The 27,700-nt window shown below is 41.7% G+C and overlaps 1 protein-coding gene across 10 annotated transcripts in view; it reads left to right on the top strand.

Annotated features, from left to right (window-relative positions):
- EML5 (EMAP like 5) overlaps positions 1–27,700 on the top strand; it is a 106,272-nt gene that overhangs the window by 72,097 nt on the left and 6,475 nt on the right. For 2 of the 10 annotated variants that reach the window (XM_075193627.1, XM_075193626.1), the window contains exons 15-35: positions 45–150; positions 5,489–5,582; positions 6,165–6,265; positions 8,117–8,319; positions 8,624–8,735; positions 9,115–9,242; positions 9,483–9,624; positions 10,336–10,488; positions 10,571–10,702; positions 12,011–12,099; positions 13,320–13,496; positions 14,488–14,689; positions 14,777–14,903; positions 18,128–18,206; positions 18,833–18,962; positions 19,623–19,721; positions 22,303–22,323; positions 22,481–22,654; positions 25,521–25,729; positions 26,624–26,781; positions 27,045–27,159. In XM_075193627.1, the coding sequence (XP_075049728.1) occupies positions 45–150; positions 5,489–5,582; positions 6,165–6,265; positions 8,117–8,319; positions 8,624–8,735; positions 9,115–9,242; positions 9,483–9,624; positions 10,336–10,488; positions 10,571–10,702; positions 12,011–12,099; positions 13,320–13,496; positions 14,488–14,689; positions 14,777–14,903; positions 18,128–18,206; positions 18,833–18,962; positions 19,623–19,721; positions 22,303–22,323; positions 22,481–22,654; positions 25,521–25,729; positions 26,624–26,781; positions 27,045–27,159 (2,751 nt within the window). Of the gene's footprint in view, positions 1–44; positions 151–5,488; positions 5,583–6,164; positions 6,266–8,116; positions 8,320–8,623; positions 8,736–9,114; positions 9,243–9,482; positions 9,625–10,335; positions 10,489–10,570; positions 10,703–12,010; positions 12,100–13,319; positions 13,497–14,471; positions 14,690–14,776; positions 14,915–15,134; positions 15,793–15,812; positions 16,857–17,609; positions 18,207–18,832; positions 18,963–19,622; positions 19,722–22,302; positions 22,324–22,480; positions 22,655–25,520; positions 25,730–26,623; positions 26,782–27,044; positions 27,160–27,700 lie in introns of those variants that run through there. The other 8 variants (XM_075193628.1, XR_012680373.1, XM_075193629.1 and 5 more) reach the window with 8 other exon arrangements.

Here is a 27,700-nt window from a genome sequence, read left to right as displayed (position 1 = left end):
TTGCTGGAACATTGTCAATATGTACAAACTCTTATGCCTTTCAGGTGGGCAGGGATAGCACAGTTCATATCTGGGACTGCGAGACAATCAAACCTCTGTCCGTGTTGAAGGGACATCACCAGTACGGGGTGTGTGCGGTGGACTTCTCAGGTGATAACGCTGTGTACATGCACTGTTATCTTGTATCAGACTCTCTCCGTATAACTGATAATCTCCAGAAGAACCACAGGCTAAGAAATACATTGTTGTTTGCTTATTCTGATTATTTTCTATCAGATAATTCTAATAATTTAAGATGAAACCCATAGTACATATTCCCTAACATTCCATGGAACAAAAATTGGGACAAAAATATTCCACTTCCCTGGCCCATCTGTGTTACCAGCCATGCTGATGTACCTACAGCACCTTCCCCTAACAATACAATCTGTAATGTAAATTGTTTTATATAATAGTTACCAACATTGTAAAACCAAGGATATTATGCTGCAGTGTTCCGAGGTGGGCTGACTATGGTGGTGGGGATACCTGTCCCCTTCTCTTCTTACCAGTCAGGATGGGCCCAGCGGTCTGATTGGTGGCTACCGTCAGTTTTCTCCTGCCAAAAACCCTTCATACATTTTGCACTTATCGAGGAAACTGCTGTTTTCTCCGCCTTAATGGCCGATCGCACTTTAACACATATAGATCCCTTTAGTGTTTTAAACTCCCTTGCAAACCTTCTCTGCAATATCTGCCCCTCTTTCATTAGAAAATTATTGATTCTTTTTTATTTATAGCCGCGATATTCACTTTCTGTTTCACTCCACAGCCATAACTGAGCATTTACAGGCTGGTTCATTAAATTACCCTCTGCCCTCGCAGCACATCGCACTATCCACAGAGGAGTAAATCATGGAGCACCCCGGGGTCAGCAGTTTATTTCATTGATTTGTGTGTGGGGCGAGAGGGTGACAAGGGCACTGCACGACTTGAATAACAATCAGCTGCTCCCCGAGGACCTTGTCAATCGTCCCCACATGTAACCAATGCCTGGTCGTACCAATCATATAAACAAACCGTAAGATCTTCTCTTTATCTTTGCTATAATGAGCCCCTCGTATCCTTCAGGAGTTTATATTACTAGATATAAGAACGTAAAGATTGTTTCTTTCATGTCGGCGCCAGTGAGAGTGAAGGGAATTGAGTGACAAATGAATGGCTGCGTCTCTCCCAGCTGAATCAGAGACATTAATCCTTATCCATCCATCACAGCGCTGTCCCATCCTCTATTCCTAATCCCCCTGAAAATAAAATGTCCATTTATCTAATTAGGTGCCCCCCCCTCCCCCGTCTTACTTGTCATTCACATTTCACAAATAAGTAATAAGATGTAGGACATAAACCACACAGCATGACGGGATTGTACAGACAGTTTAAATGTCCCAATGTATCAAGACATATTAAATGGGTTCTGACAACACGTTGTTCAGGGATTATTAAATGTTGTCCTCCTTTGTTGCTAATAAAATGAAACAACCACTTACCAGGTCTGAGATCAGGAAAATCGCACAATGCAAGAAATAGTTATTTTTCCAAATGTTTAGAAGCCCAGAATTACCACAAAACAAGATAGAAATTCACCCTGCCGGTTATAAACGGAGCTCCGGTACCGTCTGTTGCCAGGGGCATCTTATGTTAGGGGGCTTTTGGGCAGTAGCCTGTGGTGTAGGGCTGTAAGGGATCAGTCATGACACGAACAGTCACCTTCCAACCGCAGTCTATGCCGATACGCACTGATTATTGCAATTATGCCTTACTTGGATCATGAGTGAGTCAGTCTTTATTACCTGTGCTAGAATCGTACATGAGAGTATTTTATTACATCGGTTGAATTGCACCTTCGCATTTAAAATGCACTCGCAAGTCTGGGCTTTAAATTTACTGTGCATGTGGGCGAGACGGCTAGATGGGTCACGCATTGCGCACGGCCCCGGAGACCGGACGGTTTTGCCGTGGCTGCTGAGTATCGTTGAGCTGCTCTGGTGATATTCTATTGACAAATTGCGCCAATTTATCGCTATGATAATAGGGGGTAAGATATAATACTTATCTCCGCATTTTTTTATAAATACGGCCCATTGTGTAAAGAGATGTGGTATAATTGCAGCAATCTGTCTCTTGTAGCCAGATGGATAGAAGCCGGTATCTGATTGTGTCGGATGGGTTGTTGGTTTTGCAGATGTTCTACTTGTTAATGACATAATGACATAAACCCTAGAGACCGTCCATGTATATGATTGTAAAGGCTCCTGACGTCACTCTTACTAGTATCAGAGGTACGCGCAGTACACACTGTAAGTGGACAGATCAACTTCTGCATCTCTATAGAATTGATACTTTATTACCAAGCCAGGAAAATTGATTCATTTGCTGTCAAGCGCAAACTGTTCTATGCATGGCATCCCTTTCATTAGCTTAAATATCCATGAGGCGCTTGGTTAGATGTGTTCTGGGGATTGGCTCCTGATTGATGATACATACAGCCCTGACCCGGGGGGCTGGGAGGTACCGTGCGCTGTATAATCACCTCCTTGTTATGCCAACGACGTAGTTCTGTGCCGTCTCACTCTGCTGCATTACATTACGGTTTACCAGCAATTTGCATTAATTCCACTTAATCTCTGTTGGTATTTTAGATGAAGCGATTCTCTTTCACCAGGAACATTTGTAATGCTCTCATTCACTTAGGTAGACATTTAAAGATCTGAATTTGGAACATGCAGACATTAATAAGAGAGTATGAGTATTTATATAAAGGATACTCTACCCCCTACAGTAAATTATAATAACATGAAAAGCATGTGTGCTATTATACAGGTAATGGAACTCCAAGGTAACTTCTCATACCTGTAATACTATAAGATAGGGGATATATAATTCATTATAATGCAGACGTTTAAATTAAAAATACTGACACAGAGACACACACTGACAGTTACAGTTATTAGAAATAAAACCTAATACTCGTATGGTGCTCACTTATAACTCACAAAGATTAGAGGAATGTGGTGCTCCACCACCAGGAGAGACCAGTTGCCTTATCACAGTGATTTATCCTGCATGTCACCCAACATTTGGCAGTAAGACGTGCAAAGGATGTACCTGCTTCTGGGGCAGCTGGATTGTAAAGTCCTTGCATGATTTCAGCGGAAGCCGCGATCCCCTTCAGAACCTTGTCAGACTCCCCTTCCTTACTCCAGATTGGCTTGTTCATGGTGCTCTCTGAGTTTAAGTGTTTTCCCATAGGAGGGGTGTTATTGATTGAGCTGTTCTGGAGAGGACTGGCCTGCAGGATGGGGGCCGCCTGCCTCTCCCCTGGTATCCTGCTGGGCTGGCTCCTTCAAGTTGGTCAGCGAGTGCATGAAGACAGTGGTAGACATACATTAGTGACAATAGATGGTTAGTAACGGCTGGTGGGACGGGATTGGTTACCTTCCCTGGTTTAACCCATTATATGAAAACTCTGCTTTCTGCTCAATGTACTAGCACTGTGACCAGCACATTCATGTACCTATCTGTCTATGTCTCCCAATACGTAGTTAGATTGTAAGCTCTTCAAGGTAAGAGCCTCTATCTAATGTTTGAACAAGCGAATACTTCATGTATGTGGCTTCATATAAATCATAGTTGCCTTGTCTCCCGGAATGTCCGGAAGACTCCCGAATTTCAGGGAGCCCTCCCGGACTCCCGGGAGAGCAGGGCAACCTCCTGGTATCTGATCGTCATAATAGTAAAATGGCAGGGGGCGAGGCTTAGGACACAAATAGCGTGTCATCGTGGCCCCGCCCACCCGCTGTAATTGGCCGGAAACACTGATTGATGGTTTTGGGGATAAGGCCAAATGACGTGATCCGTCGTGCCCCGCCCCCAACTTGCCCACCTCCCCCTGATCTCCCGGAGTCATCCTTGCCACTGTAGGGAAGTATGATATAAATGTTTACCATACTTCCCAATGATCCGCAGCACCCCCACATGGGTGGAGCCTATCATGGAAGTGGGTGTGAGGTCTACCTGTGCAGGGTTTGGTCTGATCTTGGGTGGGGCTTATTTTGCCCAAATATTTAGCTTTTTTTAATATTAGGTGGTAAGTTATACATATTCCAAGTTAGCAAGAGGTATATATGACTAACACCTACACTGTTTAATGTACTGATCATAGTAATAAAGTTATAGGTAATCATGTAATACATGTGTAACATTGTAATACTGTTAAGTGACTATAACATATCAACCAGGAGCAACATTGTAAACCACGTGTGTTATAAAAGTCTCCACATAGATGAAGTGATTGAAGTGGTCGCCATCTACAGTATTGGGGTATTTGCCACTTGTTCTTAAAGGACCACTAAAGCTGAAATTCAAGTTGTTTTATATAAAAGAGCTGGTAACAACATTCACAAATATATATTTCCCATTTCCTGTGATTGTGAGGGAAGATATTTCCCTACGTACTACAGACTTCCTCCTAGTAATTCCACTGAAGGACACTGCAGTCAGCCACAATTACCTAAATATGGCTGATAACAGAGCAGAGGACAATGGGCCTGATTCATTAAAGAAAGTAAGGCAAAAAAATGAGTAAGTTTTCTCCTGGACAAACTATTTGCAAGGGGTGCAAAATTAATTTATTATTTTGCACATAAGTTAAATACTGGCTGTGTTTTCATGTATCACACAAATACTTGATAGCTTTATTTTTACACTGAAATTTAAAGTTGATCTAGAACATACTCTACCCCAATTATAAATCTGCCATCACATTTTAAATATACCCCCCCCCCCCCTCCAATGCAACATGGTTTTGCCAAGGTGCAAAGCTACTCATTCTTTTTGCTTTACTCTCCTTAATGAATAAAGCCCATAATGTGCATACGGTAAAACATTTCAAGTTCTGTCATGGTTTGGAAATCTTTATATATATATATATATATTTGTGAATGTTATAGAGTAATTTGTATTTTAACTTTAGTGATGCTTTAAAGGTGGTAGCTGCCCGCCCTGGTGCCTGTCAATGTATAGCTTGTTCCAGCAGTCAGAAGTCAGATCCTCTCACACATACACATACAGCTGGCCTGATCAATCTATGGCTCTCAAGATGCTGTGAAACTACAAGTCCCAGCATGCCCTGATAGCTATCGTCTGGCTATCTATTGGCAAAGCATGCTGGGGCTTGTAGTTTCACACCTGGAAAGCTGCAGGTTGGCCGTGCCTGATTTGCAGTCACAGAACCCACATCCTCCTGAGGAGTTATCTAGGGCCTTGTAGGGGAAGACCACTAGAATGTTATTATCTTGTAGAATGTAATGTATCAGCAGTCAGTTCTGATGCCCAGAACACCAGTATATGGCTGTATTCAGTATTATTATCTGTGTAATGACCAATAATGTCACTGTTCTCTGGATATAATAATACATTGCTCCGTATAACTCTCCTTTTCTCTGCACAGCGGATGGGAAGCGTTTGGCCTCTGTGGGCATTGATGACAATCACACCGTTGTCTTGTGGGACTGGAAAAAAGGGGAGAAGCTGTCGTCTGTCAGGTACACCCTCAATGTCCCCCCCGGCTGACGATGCTTGTTAATGTACCTGGGTAATCTCATCTCTCACTAATCACTGTAAAACCTATTGACTGACATGGTGCAGTTTCCACCTGTACGCTGTAACCAGAGCAAGGAACCATGGCTGCTTAGAGCGACCTATGGCATGTCAGGATGGGGAAAATGAATCGGTTACCACCGGTTACAGCACATTTCTGTTATTTACACTGTTATTAAACACGTGTCTGACACGGGACTTATTCCCAAAACTGTACTACAGATACCTTTAGTCCTGGAGTAGTGAATAAGTGTAACATAAGCATTTTAAGAGCTGTCAAAAAACCCAAAACTTTTTGGACAACTTGGTAGGACTTTCTAAACAACTGTGTGGTTGCTGCTGCTGCAGAACATCTTGTACAGACAGCGCTGTCCGTCACCAGTAGGTGCCAGGCTGAGTATAACTTCTGGATATAGTGTTTTATATTGGGAACTATTAACTCCCCAACAGTTGAGTAGTAGATACTGACTGATGCCCCCAAAAAGTGTCAAACGCTCATACATCCGATCTGTCCTTCTTTATTTCAGAGGAAGTAAAGATAAGATATTTGTGGTGAAGATTAACCCCTACATGCCTGATAAGCTGATCACTGCTGGGGTGAAGCACATGAGGTTCTGGAGACGAGCAGGTACACATTATGTATTATTATTATTTACCATCGCTTACTGGGTGGTGTATCTGTAATGTGCGGCTTCTTTGTTGTGTGTCACTGTTGTGTATAGAGGGGATGGTGACACCAGATTCCATCCCACATGGTAACTTACCGATAACGGTGAGGACAATCCATTAACTAGAAACTGCTATGTCACCGTGAGCAGAGAATTTCAAGCGTTTTCTGAATAAAATTATAATTTGTATTACTTAGTTTGTAAAATGTATTTCAAATCCATAACTTATTAACAAATAATTGTTTGTCACAATATATTGGCATAGACCAAGTGGGATTTCAGAACTCCCTTGCCTGTCACCAATCTACTATACTAATTTATCAGAAGCTTTTGGCAAGAAGAGTAGTCAAAAATATCAGTAAATAAAAAGCAAAACAAACATTCTTTATAAGCAAGCTCTGATAGAACTCCCCCATATCAAATTGGGGGGTTCAGTATAAAAGGAGCAAAAATGTAAGTTTAAGTGACCTGTGTAAGGTTCTGGTAGTCAGGTAAAATTGCCTTAGGGAGATTAAGAAGTTATAGTTTTCATATCGATTCCAGATCACATTAAATTCTTCTTGTGGTCCAGTTAAATGTTTTATAAATACGTTTACAGTTCAGAGATGATTTGATGTCCTTACAGCAACACCTTGTGGATAAAATTATATTTGCAACTGACATGCTATAAAACGCTCCAAACATCTGCAGCTACTAAATCAATAGCTCTCTGATTATTTTATTCCTGTGGACTTTATTGGTTTATAATATATTTATATATAGCATGCAATAAAAGCCAAGATGTCCCTATACAACAGTACAATTGACTCCTAGAACCATTACAGTAACCAGGATATGACCTATGTTCCAAGTGATTAGATAACTGGGTCAGAGCAGGGAAAGGAGGAGGTTGGAAATGTATATTCTGGAAAGAAAGAAAAGAAGGGAGGACAGATTAAATGTGGAAATAGAGAAGAAAGAAAGATGAAATCGTATGAAGCAAACATGAAAAGAAAACCTGTTCGGGTAGAACAGTGGGGAGTTAAAATGATGGATAGATTTTGTGTGTATATGTGGGGGATGGATGTTGGTGAAGGAGGGTAGGACTAAGGTGGAGGAAGGTTCGAATGTGTCGGTGTGAGATAAGTGAGGGTAGAAAGTATGAAACGAGGATAGATCAAGGAGATAAAATAAGGATACAATGGGATGCATGTGGATGTATAGATATGGAGGAGATTTGAGGGCATGAAATGATCAATTTAGAGTGAGAAAAGTATGATAAGAGACAGCTTGTGCTTTATATTCTACAGGTGGTTCCTAATAGTCTGTAGATGTATTTAATATGTACATGAGCTGTCAGTCAGTTGGGTACATTGGGGCACACCTACCTGTCAGCCGTAACAATCTTTGGTTATATGTAATGTTCACGTATTTATTGTATCCAGTTGGGAAGTTGGGAGGAACATTGGACTGTGTAACGATTGGAGGTGTAGGGGGGGGGGGCGGGCTGCACAGCAAAAACAAGGGGGGCACAAAAATATAGATCCTGACCTGAGAAGCAGATGAGATAAATAAGTAAAACATATGAGCTCATATGGAAAATGGAGATGAAGTGATTTCAGGGTATTAAGGAACTAGCATTGGGGTGATGTGATGGAATGAGCGGAATGGGGTTGTAAAAAGGTGGTGGCGGATAAAATCGAGAGGGTTTGGGGTGTGATAAGACCCATAAAAAGCCAAAAAACAAACACAATGTGACCATGAAGAAATCTTGGTAAATGTATAAAACACACTGTGGTTTATTATAAGTGTGATCTTCTGTGCCCTGGCAGGTGGGGGTCTTATAGGACGTAAGGCTTGTGTAGGAACTGGGGCGAAGATGGACACCACGATGTGTGTTGTGTATGGTTGGACAGAAGAGATGTCCTTTTCTGGAACGTCCAATGGGGATGTCTGCATTTGGAGAGACTTGTTCCTGATGAAAACAGTGAAGGCTCACGATGGGCCCGTGTTCAGCATGCACGCCCTAGACAAGGTGAGAGGAGCCCGTCTGCATTGAACTGGACGATCTTTCCGTATGTCCGACAGCTGTCCAGAGTCAGACGTTGCTGAGGGGTCATAGGGGAATTGGTTCCCAATATCTGGGATTCCTTGACAAATTAAGACATGATCCTGTAACATCAATTTTGTGTCAAATGAGATCACAAGGCTGCAAACAGCACTTCATGTATTAGACAATGTAGCCTTGAAACTCATTCTCTTATTGTAACAATTTTCTTCTTCTAGACTGCACCTCTCGCCTCCATTCTCCAGTACTGTGATTTATATGTTTTCCACAGGGCTTTGTAACTGGAGGAAAGGACGGAGTTGTGGCTTTGTGGGACGATTCCTTCGAACGATGCCTCAAAACCTACGCCATCAAAAGGACAGCGCTGGCGCCTGGTTCTAAAGGTGAACACACTGCAACACTGCACAATATGATCACTTACTGATTACACCATATTACTCACTATACTGCAAGACTGACCCTTGGTTCACTGATTTTAATACCTTTCTTATTTCTATGTAAATAAGAGCATCAGTGGCAGATGATTGCTCTGCATAAATTGGAAAATTACTGCGTAGCAATTGGATTTAAAACCAAGACCCAGTGTCCTGACCCCCTGCTGCTCCCCTATATATACATCCTCCTGCTGCTCCCCTATTACATCCTCCTGCTGCTCCCCTATATATACATCCTCCTGCTGCTCCCCTATATATACATCCTCCTGCTGCTCCCCTATATATACATCCTCCTGCTGTATTCACACTCGCTCCCTTATCAATTCAGGGCTGCTCCTGGAAGATAACCCTTCCATACGTGCCATATCGCTGGGACACGGCCATATCCTTGTGGGGACAAAGAACGGGGAGATCCTGGAAGTTGATAAGAGTGGGCCGGTCACTCTGCTTGTCCAGGTAACTGAGCATCCTTAATATATATATATATATATGGCTTATATATAAGGATACAGTAGACACTGTATCCTTATATATAAGGATAAATACAAATACATCAGTAGACACTGACGTATTTGGCTGTGATACTGTCTACTCCATGTAACATTATCATGATGGGGAAGTTTCGTTTTTTTATTCCTTGTTGACGGATTTGTATCAACATCTGAGACTCGGCAAACGTCTGCTTGTGCTCGACAGGGACACATGGAAGGAGAGGTCTGGGGCTTGGCCACCCACCCTCATTTACCAATCTGTGCCACTGTGAGTGATGATAAGACCCTCCGCATCTGGGATCTGTCCCCCAGCCACTGCATGCTGGCCGTGCGCAAACTGAAGAAGGGTAAGAAGAACCTGCGGGAAGCTCACAATCCTTAGTGATATTTATGAGGCAGGAAAAGGGCTCAGCCCCCCCCCCTCTACCCCCCTTACACCACCACCTATAAAGGAACATATCTTTACAGGACATAGGGGGGTCAATAATTATTAACATATATTAGTGTCTGACTGATGGATGGGCTGACTGTCTGATTAATTGTTGATCTGTGTTATTGATTGATTGCCTGTGTTATTGAGTGATGGACCGATCGATTATTGATTAATTGAGTGATGATTCAGTTGCCTGTTTTGTTGATTGACTGAGCGATGGACTTACTGACTGTCTTATTGATTGAGTGATGGATTGATTGTCTGTATTATTTATTGCATGTCGGACTGATTGCCCATCTTATTCATTTAGTGGCGGACTTTACCTGTCTTATTGATTGAGTGATTGACTTACTGAATATATTATTGATTGACTAACCGACAAAAGGAATAATGATTAAACCTACGGACTGAATCTGAGACAATATCTGGACACCCGGTTTAGGTTATTTTGTCTTTCTGTGTCCCAGGCGCCAAAATTAGGTTGTAACTTTACCAGACACGGAGAAGTGTGTCTGTGCCACATGTGATCGAGAACTATGGATACATATTGTAACGTGATTTTAGTGAGCACGTCCTATGAATGGACCCTCCTGGTTCATACAGAATTGTCTCTCTCCTGCCACAGGCGGCCGCTGCTGCTCCTTCTCGCCGGACGGCAAGGCGTTGGCTGTCGGTCTCAATGACGGAAGCTTCTTAATTGTGAACGCCGACACTCTGGAAGATTTGGTCTCTTTTCACCACAGGAAAGATGTCATCTCAGACATCCGCTTCTCCCCCGGTTAGTTACGGACCTGATGATCTTGCATTGTCTCCATGATGTAGTCCTGTCTCACCGAGCTCTGTGTCTGTCTGTATTCCAGGTACTGGGAAATACCTGGCAGTCGCCTCCTATGATAACTTTGTAGATATCTACAATGTGATGAGCAGTAAACGTGTCGGCGTGTGCAAGGGGTCCTCCAGCTATATCACCCACCTGGACTGGGACACGAGGGGTGAGTTCCTGTCGGGTTTCCTGACATTCAAATCTTGTGAGGTGACTGAGGACAAGATGGAGTTCAGCGACACATTGATGATGTAGAAACACTGATTCTGTTGGCTGAATGATGTCACCGGGCTCTTTCTATTGGCTGCACCTGACCAATGGCATAAATCCTTCACTGACCAATAGCATAAATCCTTCACTGCCCTCACTGACCAATAGCATAAATTCTTCACTGCCCTCACTGACCAATAGCATAAATCCTTCACTGCCCTTACTGACCAATAACATAAATCCTTCACTGTCCTTACTGACCAATAGCATAAATCCTTCACTGCCCTTACTGACCAATAGCAAAAATCCTTTACTGCCCTCACTGACCAATAGCATAAATCCTTTACTGCCCTCACTGACCAATAGCATAAATCCTTTACTGCCTTAACTGACCAATAGCATAAATCCTTCACTGCCCTTACTGACCAATAGCATAAATCCTTCACTGCCTTAACTGACCAATAGCATAAATCCTTTACTGCCCTTACTGACCAATAGCATAAATCCATCACTGCCCTTACTGACCAATAGTATAAATCCTTTCTAATTCATTTTAATCGGTGGTCATGTCCTGAGGGGAAATTGGAGCCTCTAGAACACCCCCATGCTTGTCTGTGACCTACACTTTACTTTAAACTGCATTTTTTTTTTTTACGGACAAGTTTTCTGGCGACTACGAATTTATAGATGAAAAGCTATATAAAGACACAGAAAATGTTGACTTTAAACAAACTAAAATCACTGGAAAGAGCGCGTCTTCTGAGCAGTGCGGTGTCTGCAAGAGACAAAGGTCTTTCATTGATTTTTTTTTTTTTTTTACTTATTGCTTTGCTTTTGGCTGTTGGTAAATGTCCTTATCTTTGCCGTGGATAAGGCGGTCTCCACAAGAGGCTCGAAAATGTTCTGGGAAAGAGCAGGTTTTACGTTATAGTAATAGAAGTTATTTCTTAATGACATTTTCGGCCTATTCCCCTATATGCAGACATAATACTGGTGTCATGCCGAGTCCCAGGGTCAATACAATATGTGTTATTCGGAAGATGCTTCTGATCTGTTATGAGACGACTCTACTGGATAAATTAAATATGTTATAATTAGATATATTCATAATAATAATAATAATAATATTAGTATTTGTTCATTTATAAAGTTCAGTAGCGGTGGAGGAATCTACCTGTGGGCAGCTGGTAATGTGGGTGGTGGAGGGGAGGGTCTCAGGAACTGATGGAGGGTCAGCTTGATGCTTACATTCCTGTGCTGTTTTCAGGCAAGCTGTTACAAGTGAACACTGGTGCTAAGGAACAGCTGTTTTTTGAGGCTCCGCGAGGGAAACGACAGATCATCCCACCCCCGGAGGTACGAGAACAACTTTCAGTGTTTGGGACACGTTTATGATCTTTGTTTCTGAATGATAACTTTCAGGGACAACAAATATTTATTTTACAGCACAATAGTGTGACAAACATTTACAATGTTACTTTGCAGCTATACTGGGAATAAAAGTGGAATAATATTTTTTTTAACCATTGCAAATTGAAAATAATTTCTTCCATTATTTAGTTTTTAGACAAAATGTCAAAAGACGGCAAGATTGTGGCAGATACATAAATATTGTTGTTGTTTCTTACTTAATACTTGGAACAAATATTAGATATTTTATGCAACAAAGATGCTCATAAGAGAAACAATAATTCTTAAGACCACAAATTGTAGATACAAACTGGGGCCCCTGGATATATAACACATTTGCAAATACTCAATACAACAAAGATACATCATTGACTGCGTGTAATATACATATATTCTGCAAAGGATATAAAGTTTCTTTTTATCCCAATATAATGTTTTGTTTTGTTTTTTTGCAAACAATACTTTCTTAGTGTCACTAATGCGCAGTGTAGCAGTCATTTTGTGGGCTGTACCAATTTTTAAGAGAATACAGTTTATCGATTCACTAGACAGCCTGTGAGGTATGAGGCATTTTGTACTTTGTGCCTCATGCCTCAGCAATGTCACTAATTATTATCATCTATCTACATGGCACCAAAATGTTCTATATAGCACCAACATAATCAACGTCACTGTAAAATTAGGACACGCTATTCAGACACCTACGTTCCTGCATGGGTTGAGCTTACATTCCAATTTCCCTACGTCAGAGGCACACACACCAGGGCCAGTGAACCTACCAGTCTTTCAGTTATCTGGAGGAAACCCGCACAGGTGTAGGACATAAAAATGCTCTGTGTGACATAAACACTTTACCTAGACAAGAACACATTCTGAATAAAGCTTCTCTCTTGTATTTAGAACATATATACTTTTTTAAACAAGCAATGTTCCAATATATAACGTCCATTCACATAGTGTTATTATGTGTACTCTGCAGTAAAGACACTATTTAGTGCACTCAGTGTATTACAGGGGCTGCTCACATTGGAAACCCCCCTATTTGTTGTACATGATAAAGATTAAGTGAAAAGTGCAGCAAACTTTAAAGGGTTATATCCAAACTGTTGATGAGGGAACTGAGGGGTTCCAGCGGCCCAGCGTATACTGAGATTCCTATTTCTCAGGTAGAAAAAATGTCCTGGTCGTCTTGGACAAGTGTCCTGGGTCCGAGCTGCGAGGGCATCTGGCCGGTGATTGGAGAGGTCAGCGACGTCACAGCAGCCTCCCTCACGAATGACAACAAAGTCTTGGCCACTGGGGACGATTTTGGATTTGTGAAACTTTTTCGCTACCCAGTTAAAGTAAGAATATTTTCTACTGGGTGGTAATGTCCTAAGAACCTATTTAAAGGGGAACCCAACTATTGAGCTAAAAAAATCTTCATTATGTCTTTTTAGAATCATTCCTACCATTTTCGCATTTGCTACCCGGCCGTTGTCATAATAACTGAAAGCATTCTGTACCACTGTATATGTTGAGCGCAAAGAAAATTCTGTAAAAGTTCTTTAAAAGAAAGATGTAAAACAGTTTTAAAATATTATATACAAGTCTGTGACATGGGTCAGACTTTTTCAGAATTATGGCAGCATGTACTGGGAAGCAACTTACTAATTTAAACAGAGTTGATCTGACAATCAAGAATAATCTTTCATGGCAACATTATTTATTTAATTTCGATTTGTCAATTGTGAGTAACGTTGTCTTCTAGTTGCATAAATTGCAAATGTACTACTTGTTTACACATGTATGTTTAGTTCTGTATATAAAGAAAAAAGTCTTGCAATAAATTAAAATCCCCTATCGCAGGGAAAGACTTATGTCATCAGAGAGGTACAGAATAATTAAGTGAGTTACTTTCTGCTACTCGCCCGCTATAATGTCTATATAAGGTTTGTGACATTTATGTACTTTCAAAGTGTTAATTCAGACAGACCCCACATCATTAATATCATTTTTACTAAGCAGAAAATCGGGACATCTGATAAAGTTCATTTGGTCCATAAAAAAAATAGACTTTTCTTCATTTTTTCAAGGACAAATGCAGTTAAACCATCTGAATTCTGGAAAAATAATTCCAAAATATAGATCCTCAGTAGCTAAAATTTATACAGTGCAGTGAAATTCAGGATCAGCTGCACATCTCTCATTATCAACTTTCATAATAAATAATGTTCCAAAGAATTAGTTGCCCCATTAAAAAAAAAAAAAGTTAGTTGCCTATCTGTGCCGTGGAGTGATGCCGTAGCGTCCTGTGTCTTACCGCATTCATGAAACAGGCTGTGTAATCTTCAGGGGAAGTTTGGGAAGTTCAAGAGGTACGTTGCTCACAGCTCCCACGTCACCAACCTCCGCTGGATCCACGATGACAGCCTGCTGGTGACCCTGGGCGGCCTGGACACGTCCCTCATGGTCTGGACCCACGAGGTGGAGGGACACAGAGAGACCAGACAGTGCGACAGCGAGGAGTCCGACCTGGATTCCGAGGAGGATGGTGGTAAGTCCGTGCAGTGTCTTACATAGCCCTATGATTGGCTGTTGCTGCTGTCACTCTTGTATGGGTAACAAACCTCTTTACTCTCAGGTTATGACAGCGATGTAACGAGAGAAAATGAAATGACCTACACCATCAAAGCCTTATCCAACAACATCCGGCCGATGTCCGGGATCAAACCTCACCTGCAGCAGAAGGAAATGTCCCTGGATGAGAGGTAACTGCCAAGTTCTTAGACATCCAAATCCTGTTCAGATGCAAAACCCCCAGCAACAGGCAGGACAGGGGCAATTAGGAACCATCTCGCATAATATTAAAGAAAGATTTCCAGATTCACAAATTGTAGCTGTGTAACTATAAATGGTGACCTCATTTCAATAAGCAACAAATTAACATATTAATTATTGTTTAACCTCATTAGTGTCCCCTTTGCTATTAAACACAACAGGAGTAGAATGTTTCAGTTATACTGGATCACGGAGCATTAATGGACCCACAGGAAATATATATAACGTCTCAGAATAAAATTTGAGCAGAACAACAAAATGTTCAAAGACCAGAAGTTCTTGTACAGCTGGAGACAATGGTAAAGTGAATTCCACAAGGGGAGAGGAGATGGAGGCTAACAGGGGTCATCAATCCCTGTAGAGATGATGGAGGATGAACAAAGATGCTCTTTTCTGTCCTGTGTCCGTGTTCACGAATAAGTGCTCCGTATTGTGTTACTACACTGGGATGATTGATCCCTGTGATCTCTGCCACCTCTGTCTTCCCTCTCAGGAACGCTAGAACGATGGAAAGCTAGAAGGGTGGATGAGATTGTCTGTGTGTATATACCCTAAGGTGTTGGAGATCTCTGTCGTACAGGAGTCAATAGGCATTGTTAGGAAACAAAGACAGATGAAACTTTAAATCTTTAACTAACTGCAGAATTATTTTCTATATTTCCAGTATAACTCAACAATACGTATTCCTCTTTATTACCGCTTGTTATGTCTTCAGAGAGAATATGTTAATAACGTTCTAAAGTTTGTTCCCGGAGTTCTGTATTTCGTGAACTTTTGTGTCTTTTGTTGAGATCATAACGCACTGATCTTTCTCGTCTTCTGTCCTTGCTTCATTGAAGGCAGGGCGTAGTCAGGTAAGGTACCTCCATTGTCCTTTCCACTCTCTGATGGGGGTCTTATGGGGGTGGACTGACTGGAGAGTCATTTCTGCAATACTTCCCTATTCGCACAAAAGCTCTTTTTTATCCACCTGGTGCAGACATAGGAGCACGACCATATTTTGTTTTTTGGAACTGCCCCTGTAAACAATCTTGTTTTTGCATATGGGCTCTTCAAGGGCAAGTTCTCCCAGCCCCACATTTATATAGAAACTCTGAAACCCTCCCATGAGGAGATGCAGAAATTTGCAAACCGCCCGCAGATGCTGACATCATATAAACAAATTGCATTTTATAGAAATAGGCTGCAGGACGTCACAAAACAACAAAGGCAGAAATTCTAATCACAACCCCTAAATATATTTCAGGATCTCTCCCTTTAAATAAATTCTACTTCCAATCCTCCCCCGACAAATGCAGACTCAGATCAGCAGCAGATGTTCATTTAATGGTATTTTCTTACAAACCTCATCACAAGGCTGATTTGCATTTTATAATGACTGAAATACCGCGGGAATGTGTAAGAACCGCCTGCAGGAAAAACACTTCACAGCTCAGCGGACAAACGCTGTCCGGAGAGAGACGTTTCCTGAAGATACATCTGTAAATCTCTTTATTGATACATTGGACAGCTGTTAATGAGAACATTCCTATTTTACTACTTCTACATCCATCCCTACTTATCTAAACCCCTCTGTTCTCACAGATCAACTTTGTCCAGATTATTTGACACCTATTCACTATGGAGAGATGAGGATCATTAGGGATCACGGTTTTTTAATTGCAATCAAAAAAGCCAGGAAAAAATCCACTGACAACCCAAAATCTGATTTACATTCAGTGTAACCCTGCAGAATTCAGGGGACCCTCACACTGTCCCCAGACACACTCCCCTCTTTCCTTGTTGAAAATAAAAACAAGATAAGAACCAAATTAATTTTATTAAATTAGTTTTACTTTCACTTTTTTAGGATTTGTTTATTTGTAAACACTGAAAAAACACTTTCCCCCGTATTTGTAAAACCTAAAACAGAGTTTAATAAACACTATAAACACCCAAAAACGAAACTGAACATTAGAAGCCTTAAATGTAATTCACTAAATAGCTCATTACACTACAGAGGGCTTCATACATGGCTTATTGTGCACTAAAATCTTCATACTTTCTTAATTAACTTAATAAAAAGATTGGAGGCATTTATGAAAGCGGCTTTAATCCAGAACTGTACAACTTGTGGTTTGATGCAGCCCGAAGAACTTGGTTTTGGGGTTCCCTGACTTAGATATGAAATGCATTGTATCTGACGCAGGCTTAGTACAGCAGCACACTGACACTTGGGGTCGTTGTACAATCACACTGACAATTGGACTAATTATCCCTTTTTAAAATTGCTCTCTAATTGTCACTCTGCTCTGTTCAATGCTACTTAAAAAGAGGCAGACCCCCCACATGGATCATGCAGATGACCGTGAGATAAATACATGGGATCTGCATGTACCATGTGTGTAACAGGACACTGGACTGTGTAGTTTTGTCCCTTTTGCCAACCGGTACCAGATTATTCCTGGAGCAAAGAAACAGACCGGAACTACACATTCCTGTGTCCCTCTACACGTGGCTTAATAAGACACAGGTCTAATAACTTGAAATGACGATCGTCTACATTATCCCTAATAGATAGCTGTTTTTAAAAATACGCTTCCTCTGTAACATTGTTCGGTCAACCAGATACATTTTGTTTTTCTCGACAACAAAAGCCTCACCGAGTTTGTCTGCTGGAATAAAGATCGTCAATAGTGATTTGTCTTCTTGGATAGACCGCCATATTTCTGTTCTTCTCTGAGCCTTCATCTCTAGCTGTCCTTGTGTGTGTAATACTTATCTTTCTCTTATCTGCTGCTGTGTAGAGGTTCCAGGTAATTGTATTTCTCTCCATGTTCCGCCATCATCATCCGTGAGCCATCCGCAGAGCGTATTCACATCTGAATGTCATCAATATACCTATCCCATCCTCACTGTTCTGATTGTGGAAACCATGGCTGAGTTGTTGCCGTATTGACCGTTCATTTGATAAGTGCCTCCTAGTGGGCAGTTTGGGGATCTGCAGACCAGTCTAGTCCACGCAGCTTGCAGGGGATCGGTTATATACCCTACATCCATTCTGTTCCGTATATGAATCTGTGCTGTGCCCCTTTCCAGTCGTTCTGCAGATCTCTTGCTCTTGTGTGTAACTGGGTGACGGACTGGCCTTTTCTTATTCAGTTCTCTGTTGCAGACCTCCCGTTAGTAGGGCACTGCCGCAGCCTGAGAAACTCCAGACTAACAACGTGGGGAAAAAGAAAAGACCCATTGAGGTAAGACTCCTCATCCTGTAATCTTGGGGGGGGGGGAGGAGGGGTCCTTGAGCTCCTTTTCTTGTATACATTGTCCACAGGAAGTGTAGCGCTGTACACCATGATTTTTGTGGTAAGGCCGGTGTAGAAGGAAGACCTGTGGGAATTAGTGTAAAGAATGAGAAGTTTGGGGAGCCGATGGTTTTCCATCTACTGTGTAGGAGATTGTAAAAGAGAAGCCTGTTAGCATCTCAGAGCTTAAGGAACCACTGAACCATGAAGCTAAAATATATTGTTTAGTGATGAACTGATCAACCAATCCTTACAGTGCATTTCTGCAGAGCAAGTTTACCAAGCTGTCAGTCACATTGTGTCTGCTCTGCAAGAAAAACATCCCCCTTCAAATATGTCAAACCGCTGTAGAGGAGTGAAAGAGGGCAATATGGGCATATTTAGTTTTTATATATATATATATATATATATATATATATATATATATATATATATATATATATATATATATATATATATATATATATATATATATATATATATATATATGGAAGAGGGTTGGAGGGGATGGGGTCTCTCTCTCTATTGGATTTTGCAGAAGTAAAATTAAACAGTGACATTATGTCCACCTGCAGGATCTGGTGCTGGAGCTGGTGTTCGGGTATCGGGGTAAAGATTGCCGAAATAATGTGCACTATCTGAATGAAGGTGCCGATATCCTGTACCACGCTGCCTCTGTCGGGATCCTGTATAATGTCGCCACAGGTAACAGAACGTTGCTCTAAACAGCCTGATGGTGAATTCTCCTCTGGAGTTGCCGGCTTTCAGCATTTACTAATATAATAAAACCAGAGTCATGTTTAATAAAGCAAAGCTCTAGGATACGTCTGCATCATTCAGTCCACTGACTGTACAAAGCTTTATTCAACTTCTGCTGGATGAACACGGTCACTTGTACACACCCTGCAGCTATTTGTGTTCTCTAAGGGGAGAACCGCACTGGTCGGAAGTAATTATAGAAATATCACATCATGGGATCTGCCTGACCATTCAGAACATTCAGAACAGGAGTGTTCCTAGATTCTCACAAGATTTGTACCAGTTCTGTAGTCGCCCCACCATGCAGACGCACACAGCTTACCCCTGCATGTGCTGCTAAGGAATAGAGGGTCCTAATGAGTGTGGGCCGCCAGTATGTTGGTCCCACCAAGGTGTGGAGTAAATAAACAAATATAGTGTTTAAAATAAGAGAGTGCCATCATGTGGCCAGTAATATTACTGCAGCAGTGCCTACAAGCCGGAATTTGTTATCCAGAAACATTTCTTCCCCATTAAAAATGTGTAGGCACGGATATCGCAAAAGCATGTTGTGTAACCTTTTGTAGGGAAAACATTTCTCCCTATTAATCTTTTTTAATTTTACAGGATCTCAGAGTTTTTACCAAGAACACACCGATGACATATTGTGCCTGACCATCAACCAGCATCCAAAGTTCATCAACATAGTGGCAACTGGCCAAGTAGGTATGTTTGTATGTAAAGCACGATCTACACACTGCACTGCACCCCAAATCACACTGCCGCCATACACAATATCCATAATAACTGGTACTGTGAGTGCTTCCTCCTGAGGGTCATTAAATGTTATAAAAAGTGATACTCTAATGGAGCTTATTTCTATCACTGGAGGAATGAGATAACTAGCAATCCAATATGTGAAATAAAACTGCACATGTACACAATGAGCTTAACCAATATGAGAATGTAGCCTATCCAGTCACTAGGAACCAATGACATCACTGAGAGTGCAGCCTATCCATTCATTAGGAACCAGTGACATCACTGAGAATGCAGCCTATCCAGTCACTAGGAACCAGTGACATCACTGAGAGTGCAGCCTATCCAGTCACTAGGAACCAGTGACATCACTGAGAATGCAGCCTATCCAGTCACTAGGAACCAGTGACATCACTGAGAGTGCAGTCTATCCAGTCACTAGGAACCAGTGACATCACTGAGAGTGCAGCCTATCCAGTCACTAGGTACCAGTGACATCACTGAGAGTGCAGCCTATCCAGTCACTAGGAACCAGTGACAGTCCCCTCAATCTATTGATTACTTTACAGTATAAGTTCGGCTAAACCAAGTGGTAATATAGGAGACAAACTGAAATGTTTATAATTAATGAGTGAGGTGGTTCTGTGGTCTGAGGTCAGACTTTTGATTTTCTCCCTGCTTGCAAACGCTGTAGTCTGTGTGCGCTTTGTAGAATAGGACAACTGAGTCTAGGCAGCCATTGCACTTTCATAGGAGTAAACTGGTAATATCTACACCAGCACAGAAAATAAATAGGCTGAAATCTGTTCAATTGCAAATTATTGCTTGCTCAGAATATCTTCTTTTACATTTGACACATTGTAACGGGTTAATTGTGAGCTTTGCAATAGGCTGGGTTCAGTATTTGACAACAGAGACTTTTCTGCCTCACTAGGGAACATATAATCTATGTGGAATAACAGCGAGCGTGGAAAGTTGTTATGTGGACACACCCAGCAATGCTTTATAGTTTGTTCCAGTTATTTCACCTTATCTATCTCTCACCGCAGTAACATTGATAGTGCTTCTTCCGTTCTATATATAACTGATATTTTCCATAACCTGCAGTCTCCACTAATCTCTTAAATGATAAACTATAAAACAGGATTTTATAAAATAATTTGTACAGCGACCTCCTCTCTGTGTTGCTGTTGGACTTCAGTCTTCCCAGCAAAAGATCCAGAATCTGAGATTCCAGATGACCAACTTAACTCAGGTCTTACATAGTAGTATTCACCCCCCAACAATTGTACCAGAAGTGCATACATAGCACAAGATGTACATCTGTGTATGCGGTCCTCATCATACAACACAATTTACTTATTATCTGTCTGAGTATTCATTCTCTAGAACTGATTAATGCAATGTATAGTACTACAGAATATTAATATTGTATTAAAGTACCAATAGAAATACTTCCAACTACAAAGTAATATTTTAAAATACATTTTAAAAAAAAAAGAAGAAAACCAATAAGAGTACAAAGATTGCAAGCTTTGAGGGAAACACAGAAGAGAAAAACAAATGTAGATACACCTCTCTGTCCTATATCTGTCCTATATCTGTCCTTATATTAAACTATCAGCTTCTCAGAACAGATTCCAGGACAATGAAAAGCCTGCCCTGTGTCTGTAATGTTTATGGTGGTATATGCAGGGGGTTAGTGAGCACAGACTGCACAATATACCCCCGTTGTACCGATTGTACACAGAAGAATGTGGGTAGTTGCACATTTTGTGTATCCGCTCGTTGATCTATAACTGGATCTTGATAAAGTTGATAGAATGTTTCCAGTGAATGATGTCAGTCTTTGAGATAAGTGGATTGTAATAATTATGAATGTAAGGAGACATTATCAATCTCCTGTTGTTTGATATTATTATAATTAATGACACTAGTTATCACACATATCTTTAATCTCTAGCACCATTAAATCTAAAATCCAAGTTGTCTTATATAAAATAATCAAGAAATATGTATGTACCTATGTTACAAGCTTATCAGTTCTGAATATGCTGTATGTGTGTGTACAGTATGTGTGTAGATAGATATATATATATATATATATATATATATATATATATATATATATATATATATAATATGCACTACATTTTGCAGGTAAGTGGCTAATACCTGAGACTAATAGCTTGCACTCTGCCGCAGTCAGCAAAATACTAATTCAAACATCTCAGACTGTCATGTGTGGAAAGTGTTGCAAATATATATGTGAAATCTCATAGTTCTTTATCTAAGGCAACTTGTGTATTAGATTTAATGGTCCTTTAAAAATTGAGTTAGGAAACTTATTTATTCTAACGTCTTCGTAGGTATGTATGGTGTATAAGGGAATGGCTACTGTTAGTTAATAAAAGCAAGCTGCAACGTATAGATCCTTATGGTGCTGGCTGCAGTTTGACAGAGAATCTAATCAGTGAATATGTAGAATCTCGTACAGCAGTTAAATCGTTAACTATCCTTGGTATAACATGTGTTTTATATATTGCAGGCGACGCAGCCGATATGTCTGGTGAGTAATAAGAGTTATTAATGAAATGATTTCATCCTGATAAATGTTTATAGTTGATAATAATAATTGAGACATAATCCATAGATTCCCGCACGCCCTGACGTTCCAGGTTATGTCATGTGACCGGGTTCTACATCCCTCTTTCTGTATCCCGCAGCCTCGGCCCCCTCTATTCACGTGTGGGATGCGATGAGCAAACAGACGCTCTCCATACTGCGCTGTTATCACTCTAAGGGGGTGTGCTCCGTCAGTTTCAGCGCCACCGGCAAACTGCTCCTGTCTGTGGGCCTGGACGCAGAACACACCATCACCATATGGAAGTGGCAGGAAGGTAATGGAGGGAAAGGGGCGGAACTGTACTGTAGAGGAGCGAGGCAGGAGTGATATATGTACTGTAGAGGAGTGAGGCAGGAGTGATATATGTACTGTAGAGGAGCGAGGCAGGAGATATGGAGTAATATATGTACTGTAGAGGAGCGAGGCAGGAGTGATATATGTACTGTAGGTGAGCGAGGCAGGTGTAATGTATGTACTGTAGTAGAGTGAGGCAGGAGTAATATATGTACTGTAGAGGAGCGAGGCAGGAGTAATATATGTACTGTAGAGGAGCGAGGCAGGAGTAATATATGTACTGTAGAGGAGCGAGGCAGGAGTAATATATGTACTGTAGAGGAGCGAGGCAGGAGTAATATATGTACTGTAGAGGAGCGAGGCAGGAGTGATATATGTACTGTAGGTGAGCGAGGCAGGAGTGATATATGTACTGTAGAGGAGCGAGGCAGGAGTGATATATGTACTGTAGAGGAGCGAGGCAGGAGTGATATATGTACTGTAGGTGAGCGAGGCAGGTGTAATATATGTACTGTAGAGGAGCGAGGCAGGAGTGATATATGTACTGTAGGTGAGCGAGGCAGGTGTAATGTATGTACTGTAGTAGAGTGAGGCAGGAGTAATATATGTACTGTAGGTGAGCGAGGCAGGTGTAATGTATGTACTGTAGTAGAGTGAGGCAGGAGTAATATATGTACTGTAGAGGAGCGAGGCAGGAGTGATATATGTACTGTAGGGGAGCGAGGCAGGAGTGATATATGTACTGTAGGTGAGCAAGGCAGGAGTGATATATGTACTGTAGAGGAGCGAGGCAGGAGTGATATATGTACTGTAGAGGAGCGAGGCAGGAGTGATATATGTACTGTAGAGGAGTGAGGCAGGAGTGATATATGTACTGTAGAGGAGCGAGGCAGGAGATATATATGTACTGTAGAGGAGCGAGGCAGGAGTAATATATGTACTGTAGGTGAGCGAGGCAGGAGTGATATATGTACTGTAGAGGAGCGAGGCAGGAGTGATATATGTACTGTAGAGGAGCGAGGCAGGAGTAATATATGTACTGTAGAGGAGCGAGGCAGGAGTAATATATGTACTGTAGTAGAGTGAGGCAGGAGTAATATATGTACAGTAGAGGAGCGAGGCAGGAGTAATATATGTACTGTAGAGGAGCGAGGCAGGAGTAATATATGTACTGTAGAGGAGCGAGGCAGGAGTGATATATGTACTGTAGGTGAGCGAGGCAGGAGTGATATATGTACTGTAGGTGAGCGAGGCAGGAGTGATATATGTACTGTAGTAGAGTGAGGCAGGAGTAATATATGTACTGTAGAGGAGCGAGGCAGGAGTAATATATGTACAGTAGAGGAGCGAGGCAGGAGTGATAAATGTACTGTAGAGGAGCGAGGCAGGAGTGATATATGTACTGTAGAGGAGCGAGGCAGGTGTGATATATGTACTGTAGAGGAGCGAGGCAGGAGTGATATATGTACTGTAGAGGAGCGAGGCAGGAGTAATATATGTACTGTAGTAGAGTGAGGCAGGAGTGATATATGTACAGTAGAGGAGCGAGACAGGAGTAATATATGTACTGTAGAGGAGTGAGGCAGGAGTAATATATGTACTGTAGATGAACAAGGCAGGAGTGATATATGTACTGTAGAGGAGCGAGGCAGGAGTGATATATGTACAGTAGAGGAGCGAGACAGGAGTAATATATGTACTGTAGAGGAGTGAGGCAGGAGTAATATATGTACTGTAGAGGAGCGAGGCAGGAGTGATATATGTACTGTAGAGGAGTGAGGCAGGAGTGATATATGTACTGTAGAGGAGCGAGGCAGGAGTGATATATGTACTGTAGAGGAGTGAGGCAGGAGTGATATATGTACTGTAGAGGAGCGAGGCAGGAGATATATATGTACTGTAGAGGAGCGAGGCAGGAGTAATATATGTACTGTAGGTGAGCGAGGCAGGAGTGATATATGTACTGTAGAGGAGCGAGGCAGGAGTGATATATGTACTGTAGAGGAGCGAGGCAGGAGTAATATATGTACTGTAGAGGAGCGAGGCAGGAGTAATATATGTACTGTAGAGGAGTGAGGCAGGAGTAATATATGTACTGTAGATGAACAAGGCAGGAGTGATATATGTACTGTAGAGGAGCGAGGCAGGAGTGATATATGTACAGTAGAGGAGCGAGACAGGAGTGATATATGTACTGTAGAGGAGCGAGGCAGGAGTAATATATGTACAGTAGAGGAGCGAGGCAGGAGTGATATATGTACAGTAGAGGAGCGAGACAGGAGTGATATATGTACTGTAGAGGAGTGAGGCAGGAGTAATATATGTACTGTAGAGGAGCGAGACAGGAGTAATATATGTACTGTAGAGGAGCGAGGCAGGAGTGATATATGTACTGTAGAGGAGTGAGGCAGGAGTGATATATGTACTGTAGAGGAGCGAGGCAGGAGTGATATATGTACTGTAGAGGAGCGAGGCAGGAGTAATATATGTACTGTAGAGGAGTGAGGCAGGAGTAATATATGTACTGTAGAGGAGCGAGGCAGGAGTAATATATGTACTGTAGAGGAGTGAGGCAGGAGTAATATATGTACAGTAGAGGAGCGAGGCAGGAGTAATATATGTACTGTAGAGGAGCGAGGCAGGAGTAATATATGTACTGTAGAGGAGTGAGGCAGGAGTGATATATGTACTGTAGAGGAGCGAAGCAGGAGTGATATATGTACTGTAGAGGAGTGAGGCAGGAGTAATATATGTACTGTAGATGAACAAGGCAGGAGTGATATATGTACTGTAGAGGAGCATATATACAACAAACTGACACATTTCATTTTCTTTACCTGTTCCAGGTGCCAAAATTGCCAGTAAAGTCGGCCACAACCAGCGTATCTTTGTGGCTGAGTTCCGGCCAGACTCTGACACCCAGTTTGTGTCGGTGGGGGTGAAGCACGTGCGGTTTTGGACGTTGGCGGGGAGGGCTCTGCTCAGTAAGAAGGGAATGCTGAGCTCTATCGAGGACGCCAGGATGCAGACCATGCTGGCCGTGGCTTTTGGAGCAGTGAGTAAATTATTACTAATCAATGTGAGATAATTACATCCGTTCTACAGGGGCATTATCTCATCCTATAACTAATAATATTACACAGATTGTGCTACCAGGGGTCTCGGAGCGCTCCAATTATAAAATCACCATATTCATTTTAGGGAGCATCTAACATTCTTAATTTTAGAGTATTATCTTGTTAATTTCAGAGACATGAAGACAACACCTCAATAAATGTATTAGGATATATAACCTTTATATAACAGGTTTGGGTACAGACACAAGTCTTAGGGCTAGATTTACTAAGCTGCGGGTTTGAAAAAGTGGGGATGTTGCCTATGGCAACCAATCAGATTCTAGCTGTCATTTTGTAGAAAGTACTAAATAAATGAAAGCTAGAATCTGATTGGTTGCTATAGGCAACATCCCCACTTTTTCAAACCCGCAGCTTAGTAAATCTAGCCCTTAATATTAAAGGAAACAAAAATTTCCAGGTCTCCGGCTATTTCTATCACGTCAGATACGTCTTCGCCATATCTGATACTCCTGTTTATTTATTTTGCAACCATAGGACCGCAGGATAAAGCTTGAAGTGGTCATTATAAATATCTGGTCATAAAAACATCCATTTATTTATAAAGACTACATCTGGGAGTAAATGTATCAAGCTGAGAGTTTTCCAGCAGGTTTGAAAAGTGGAGATGTTGCCTATAGCAACCCATCAGATTCTAGCTGTCATTTGTAGAATGTACTTAATAAATGATAACTAGAATCTGATTGGTTTTTCAAACTCTCAGCTTGATACATTTACCCCCAGATGTTGAACTGAACGTGTTCTAGTTGTGTTCTTCCTCCACCACTCGCTGTATCAGGATGTTGCGCTCACATCGCTGTTCTTCCTTCGCTCAGGGGAACCTGACATTTACAGGGACAATCAGCGGGGACGTCTGCGTTTGGAAGGATCACATATTGTCACGGATCGTGGCCAAAGCTCATAACGGGCCGGTGTTTACCATGTATACCACTCTGAGGGACGGGCTCATAGTCACTGGCGGGAAGGAAAGACCGTAAGTCCTGAGAATCGTAATTTGCCCAGTCTGAGTCTTTTTAAAAATCTACACTCCCGAGTCTGTGATAATTATTACAGATTGTTGATAGATAAATACCATTAGAAACTCTGATATGTGCAGTACATCATTGTGTAACTTGGTCAGTACATATGGATGCCACAAACTTTGTCTTACTTTGGGACTAAATAATTTCTCTGTGACATTATGACATTACTTCCAGCTCGGTGTGTAATAATCACTCCCCCTCCCCCCCCCCTCAGGTCCAAGGAAGGTGGCGCAGTGAAGCTTTGGGATCAGGAGCTGAAGAGATGCCGGGCCTTCAGGCTAGAGACGGGTCAGACGACTGACTGTGTGCGGTCTGTGTGCAGGGGGAAGGTTAGTAACGCTGAACACTCCTATTTCTTTGTTTGTTTTACATAATCATATTGGATAAACAAGGTACAATGCTGGTTGCAGGCTTTATATTAGATGGCCTAATGTTAAAGTGTAAAGAAGATTTCTCTCTGCAGCCCCATCTGTAAATGCTTCCTGCACCCTCTCGTTCTCCCTGGAATGAATATTCTACGTGTCCTGTACCTGGACAGTATGAAGCTCTTCCCTGTCATAAAATATTCAATGCACATTCTATGTAACTTCCCTGTAGGCCACAGGCAGGGCCCAATCATCCAATAGGCTGACCAGGCTGTAGCCTAGGGCACAAGGCCTTTGAGGGGGGCTATGCAAAGCTGTGATAGGGAGAGGCAGAAACTGAAGTTCACTTTAAAGTATAATTGAATATTTGTTCTCCCAAGTAATGGAGCACTGTGGTACCTTACAAATAAACATTAATAATAATAATACCTCCCTTGCCTGCCAGGCTGTGTATGTGAATCCGTGTTTACTTACTCCCTGTTGTGTGAGTGGTTGTACCCAGTGC

This window comes from Mixophyes fleayi, chromosome 12, assembly GCF_038048845.1.
Source record: "Mixophyes fleayi isolate aMixFle1 chromosome 12, aMixFle1.hap1, whole genome shotgun sequence".
NCBI lineage: Eukaryota > Metazoa > Chordata > Amphibia > Anura > Limnodynastidae > Mixophyes > Mixophyes fleayi.
Note: the sequence above shows the minus strand (reverse complement) of the source record. Positions and strands in the feature narration are given on the sequence as shown.